This window comes from Pteropus vampyrus, unplaced genomic scaffold (genome assembly GCF_000151845.1).
Source record: "Pteropus vampyrus isolate Shadow unplaced genomic scaffold, Pvam_2.0 Scaffold135, whole genome shotgun sequence".
Classification (NCBI taxonomy): domain Eukaryota; kingdom Metazoa; phylum Chordata; class Mammalia; order Chiroptera; family Pteropodidae; genus Pteropus; species Pteropus vampyrus.
In genome coordinates this window covers 6,064,274-6,070,821 of record NW_011888916.1, presented here as the reverse complement: position 1 = coordinate 6,070,821, position 6,548 = coordinate 6,064,274, and the positions used below count along the sequence as shown (strand labels likewise).

At 31.8% G+C, this 6,548-nt stretch overlaps 1 protein-coding gene across 2 annotated transcripts in view; it reads right to left on the bottom strand.

The window, feature by feature from the left end:
* Positions 1–1,156: 1,156 nt before the first annotated feature.
* CUNH1orf185 (chromosome unknown C1orf185 homolog) overlaps positions 1,157–6,548 on the bottom strand; it is a 128,288-nt gene continuing 122,896 nt past the window's right edge. For both annotated transcript variants that reach the window (XM_023535054.1, XM_023535055.1), the window contains exons 5-6: positions 3,718–3,754; positions 1,157–2,508 (exon numbers count right to left, since the gene is read on the bottom strand). In XM_023535054.1, coding sequence (XP_023390822.1) covers positions 2,114–2,508; positions 3,718–3,754 — 432 coding nt within the window. In that variant the 3' untranslated portion in view covers positions 1,157–2,113. The remainder of the gene's footprint in view (positions 2,509–3,717; positions 3,755–6,548) is intronic.

Genomic DNA, 6,548 nt, shown 5'->3' with positions numbered 1-6,548 from the left:
GACAGTTAGATTGTGTCCATGTATTGGCTATTGTAACTAATGTTCCAGTGACCATGGGGTGTAGATATCTCTTCAAGACAGTGATTTTATTTCCTTCAGATATATACCCAGAAGCAGAGCTGCTGGATTCTATGGTGGATCTATTTTTAAATTTTGGAGGAAACACCATATCGTCTTCCCTAGTGGCTCAGCCATTTTACATTCCAACCAACAGTGCACAACTTTTCGGCTTGCATGGATGTAGACTGCTGTAATTTTGTATGTACTGGTCACTGGGCTTCTCAAAAAGAACTATACACCTATGTTACAGAGTAGCATTTTAATACACAAGTAAATGTGTTAAGTTTTGAATAAATTCAAATTATTATGTCATTACCATATAGCAATTATTTTATATGCATAGATCTCTTTATTTCTTTTTTGTAATGACAAGAATTTGGTTAGTTTGCTTTGGTTATAGTTATAGGAACAAAACTCGTTCTCGTTTATGCGAAAAGAATTTATTTTAAAATTACAAAAGTACCTTACCAAAGCCAAGAACAACAGTTAAAAACAGGCCTCAGGGATGGTGGCCAGTAATAGAAATCAAATCTTACTAGCTTAAGCAAAAAAGAGAGTTCATAATTAGTATACCAGCATGCCTTGCCAAGCCAAGGGCAGGCTTCATGAAGGGCTGGAGCAAGGAAACAGAGCAGTGTTAGAACAACAGGAATCATGTTCTCCTGATCTCTCATCTCTGCTTTTCACTTTGCAAATGCTTTGTTGCTTTCTCACTGCAGATTTGCTGTTCTTTTCTTCCAAATCACCAGGTGGGACATGGCAGCTCATAGCTCCTCGGTTTATGTTTCCTCTATTCCATCCACTAGTCAGACCAAGGCTAAAATGATTCTTATCTCTAATTTCAAATTCCTAGGGAAGTTTTAGAATCTTACTGAAATGAGAGATGATTTCTTTCTCTGAGACAGGCAGTAAAACAGACACTGAAGAACATCAAGAGACAGAGACCAGTTAAATTTTTTTTCCTGTTCCTTAAATATCTTGAGCTGAAATAGCTTACTTAGATTTAGGAGTGGATATAAAGAGATGTCCTCATAACCCATAAACACACTGTGTAGAAATGGCCAAGCGCTTCAAAAGAGAGAGGTGCTCTAATCCTTGTTAATATTTCTCCTGGGACAGAAATGATAGGCTTAGGTAACGCTACTATCTTATTCAAGAGAAGTTTGTTGTTGTTTTTTTTAATTTATTGTAATAAGTATAATTTATCTCTTGGGAAGATATGCACAGGTTTTGTTACGAGTAATTTAAGCACAGAATGTAATATTATACTTTGTTAATTGTTTTCCCAAGAGAAAAAATAAAAAGGACTAATTACATGGAGAGTATTCAGGAGAAAGGGGGAAAAAAAAGGTTAATTTCATAATAGGTGTCAGAAATCCCTGAGAATCATAGTAGAAATCTGGCCAAGGGTCTCTTAGATTCATCTAGCTTGAATAAGGTGACTATGAACATAACTGTTCCCATTTTCATGATAGTGGGGTGAGGCGTGAAGAACTATTCTGAGAAAAAGACAGAGGGGACAGGGAAAAGAAAATTATTGTCTAGATTCTTTGTAGTATTACAGGCTCCCCTAGAGAAGCAAAATTATATTGCTTACCAAAGTCATGACATAATAAGATTTGAATAGTAGGTGATTTGTATATTTAAAATTCAGAAAAGCTGAGGGAGGTATTCCACCCAGCCCTACCCACATTGAAATAAAACTGAAAATGTCAAAAGTATAAGGAAATGCTGTGAATGTTTTATTCAAAAATATATTTGTGCTGAAGAGTTCTTAAAGTATTTCTCCTGTATGCTGAAATACATTTGTATTATTTATTATGTCCTTTGATGAGATTCAAAAAGTTAAACTTAATTACTGTTCATGGTATCATTCTAGTTCTTCCTGTAATTTTGTTTCTAGAAATAAGATTCAGCAAGGGAAGTAGGACCACTCTATGGCAAAGGACAAAAAAAGCAATATTAGCATGGACCTGTTAAAAGACTCAGAAGCTGGTAGTTCAATTTTAACTTTACATGATTTCAGTGTATACAAATTTCCGAAAGAAAAAAGTCATTCAGTATTATGTTGAAGGTTTTGTATTTCAACCTCTGTATTTCTTTGTGAAAACATTTCCTTAATGCTGTCATCTTTTTGATCGTCATAAAGTGTCATATTCAGTACATTTTCAGTACATTCTTCTAATGGAATGGTTGACAGGTATGAAAATACTTTTTCAATTAGAGGTTCCCTGAGAAAAGGCATTGGAGAGCTCTTTTTTGCTAGGGAATCATCAGAAAACCAGTCATCAGCTGCTTCTACACTTTGGCTATAACAAGAATCAGATGGTAATGTAGATAAGCTTAAAGTAACACTGCTGTGATCTGTTGCTGAGCTAATCTCTGAAGGGTCACAAATGACTTTTTTTGTTGCAAGGCAGAATTCATTTTTAGAGTGATCTTCAATTGCTGTAAAAGAAAATTAGATTTACTATGAATATTACATATTCATGAGCCAAATCTTAATTATAAGAACAATGTTTCTTTTTAAAATTTAGACTTTTTAAGGTCATAATGAACAGTATGATTATGTAGTGAAAATTCTAGGTTGCTATCATCATCTGTACAATGTTAAATGGGTAATTGGGAATTATCAATATTTTTACAATAATCAAGAGTAGAAGTCTATTCTAAATAAAATCAATTTATTTTAACAGAAGAATCTAAACAGGCTAGAAATCTCAATTCTGAAATGTTCCTTAAAGTCAGAAAAGACAGTTTCTTAACTACTTATAGCTAAATATTGCCTTATTTTAAAAATAAATTAAAAAAAAATACATGCCTCCATGAGTAGGCAGATTACAAAATGTTTGGTCCCTAGTGGGAACGGCCTATGGACTGGCTTTACATTAATAAAAGTCACGACTAACATTTCTATAGTGCCTTACAATTTGCAAAGCAGTTTGACAGACTTCCATATATTGTTTAGCTTTTCAGTAATTCTTAATAAGGAAATCACCAGCATTTCCTTATTATTTGCACCACTTTACATAAGAGAGGACTGAAAATTAGAGAAACAACCCCACAGATCAGATACAAAATGGACTTGTAACTGGATTTTTGTTACTCTAAGTCTCATGCTTCTCCCATTATATTACTTATGCTGACAGTATTAAAACATGTTAAGTTTTAGAAAAGATCACATTTATACAATATCCTAACATGTCTTTTATAATATTTTACATTTTAACTTTTGATGTTAATATGTAACAATTTAAGCTAGTTTAAATACCTTATTATATTTTATATTTAGGATTTCTAAAATTATATAGGAGGATAATGTTTTGAGGTACTAAGACACATTATGCACTATCTAAAGATTTACAAATCACTCAGGTCTCTTGATCCTCCAGCGTTACTATATAGTATTGACTAAATACCATAAATATGAGACAAAAATTAAAATTTTAGGTATAAATAAGAGACAAAAATTAAAATTTTACTATTTAAGATATGATATTGCAAATTTTGGTTTTCTAAAAATATATGTGCCCACTCATATACTGATAAATTAATATTTCCCTTGAATTTTCATGGTTTTAAAAAATACTTAATTTTTTAAGATGTGGATTGTAAGTTGATTGCAAGTTCTTCTAACAAATTGTTAAGAAAAATTACCTTTTGTATGTGCTCTTTCCTTTTTTCTTTGCTCCTCCTATATAAAAAAGTTATTTGTATTTAAAAACAGTAGTTTTTATATAATTTCTTTAACATATATAATTACATATGTATTATAACATATATAAATATACTTAACATATATGAGTAATACATTTTAACATAATAAATTTTTGATAGAATAATGTTTTTTCCCCACGATATGAATTTATTTCCCCAAAATATACTGACAGGAGAGTGTTGAGGTAACATCTGAAAATAAAGTGGGCTGGTTCAAGAAGGCATCTCCAAGATAGGAAATGAAAGGGTAAAAAAGTTAAACAAGACTACTTCTCTCCATCCTCACTTAGAATCGCTTGGTTAGGACTAGAGAAGGCTAACAAAGTAATCAAAATTTCTAGATTTGTTCATTTTATTAAAAAACAACAACAAAAAGTGAATTCTGGCTGAAAGATTTTTATAAAAATGCAACTATTCTTTTGAAACAAATAAAAAAAAACATTTGTTGTAACAATCCATTCCAGATGTGTTATGGGAAATGTAATGGCGTAGTAGTTCTCAAACTTCAGGCATCAGAATCACCTGGCATGCTTGTTAAAATGATGATTCTTGGGCATAATATCACACCCTATTGAAACATATTCTCTGGGAGTGGGATGTGAAAGTATGCATTACAACATACACTGACGGCAATGGTTCTGACTCAGGTTTTCCTTTGACCACTAGAAAAACAATGAGTTAGTGCATAATGTGTTTGGGATGAAGTGGGTAAAGATGATGAGATTGGAGAGAGAACATTTTCTCTTATGTTCTCGGAGAACAGTGTTAGTACTTTGTGCTGATCTGCATGGTCCTGTCTCCCGTAAAAGGCTTGCTTACGGTATACATGTATATTGGATTCATGTAAGCACTTTTTTCACAACCAGTTTTACTTCTTTGTCACTTTCACCTTTTGTTAATATAAGTGCCAGTACAGGCTGCTAAAATGACCTTGTCTGGATTTTGGACCAATTCGGTTTGTGACTCCTATATAAATTATATATATAAAAAAAACAATGCTTCTCAGACATCAGTGTGCCTATGTATTATCTGGGGAGCCTGTTAAAATGCATATGCTAACGCATGAGGTCTGGGGTGGGGTCTGGGATTCTACATTTCTAACTGGCTCACAGGTCATGCTGATATTGCTGGTCTGGAAATCACAGAGTAAAGCCCCGAACTGATTAAAATTCTACCCAAACTATGGGAATGACAAAATAGGCATTCTTATATATTGCTACATATAAATAGGTAGAATTTTTCTGGAGGGCAATTTAACAAATTTACTTCTAGAAATTTATTATTCCAAGTAAATAATTTTGGATTTGTGTAAATATTCACTTAGTAGTATGCTCATCACAACATTGTTTGGCATTTTTAAAAATCGTGATTTAAAATTCTAAGAGCAAAGAAACAGTTAACTGTATTTTGATACATAGATATTAATACAATGGATATTCTTTCAACTATTGAAAACGATGCTCTAATATGAGAAGTAAGGACTCCAAAAATATGGGGACATATCAAAAAGACAGAGGAACAATCTTGAAGGAGTGCCCACTGGTTAAATTTTGGGAAATTTGAGTATCAAAATAATTTTAGTACTAGATTATAAGCTCCTGAATAAAACAAAAATCCATGAGTCTATACTGATAAATAAATAAAATAAAGAAGGAAGAGTGTCTTCCTTAAAGTAGAAGCCAAATGACAAATGTGGATGTGAGTAGTAGAATTGGAAATATCATTTTGCTGTAGTTTTGTAAAGACTGGCTCAGGCAAGAATAATTTCTATAGCTAGTAAGTAAAGTTTGATGAAAAGAAAGATATTTAAATGGTTTCAAAGTGTCACCACAGATTGTTTATTAATTTCTAGGCTAAAAATAGAAATAATACAGTGGGGGAAGAACAGACATCATCTCATGTGATTAACTAAAATCAGTAGTGAAGAGCAGACAAACACTGTTATGCCTTCAGATGTGATAAACTGAATCTGATCACAAGGAAAAGCCAAACTGAGGAACAGTCTTTGATCTATAAAATAACTGACTTGCATTCTTCAAAAATGTCACTATGATGAAAGACGAAGAAAGAAAATTTTAAAATATTTTGAACTGAATAATGATGAAAACAAAACATAAAAAATTGTGGGATGTAACAAAAGCAGTGTTTAGAGGAAAATCTAAATATTAAATGCTTATATTAGAAAAGAATAAAAGTCAAAGGATAATAAAATTGAAAATACCTAGCAAGACTGATTTAGGAAAAGAGAAATATAATCAGAAATAAAAATAGTGCCATCACTAACTATTCTACAGGTATTAAAAAGATAATAAGAGGATGCTATTAAAAACTTTGTGCCAATAAACTTAACAGAGATAAAATGGACAAAATCACTGAAAAAGATGAATTTCTAAAATACACAAAATAGAACATTTATATAGCCTGATATCTATTAAAGGGACAAAATTCATATTCAAAAACTTTCTCCTGAAGAAAACTCCAGAGCTAGATGATTTCTCTGGTGAATTCTAGAAAAAAAGGTTTGGGAAAGCAATATTACTGATTACATACAAATTTTTATAGAAAGTAGAGGAGCAGGAAACACTTTCCAGTCATTTCTGTGACCAGAATAAATGTGATATTAAAATCTAACAGAGATATTATGAGATAAGAAAATTACAGAATAACATCCCTCATGAACATAGGTGCAAACATACTTTACACTATATTAATAAAACAAATCCAGTGAGGTTTATCCTAGGAATACAAGTTGGTTTAACGTTTCAAATTCA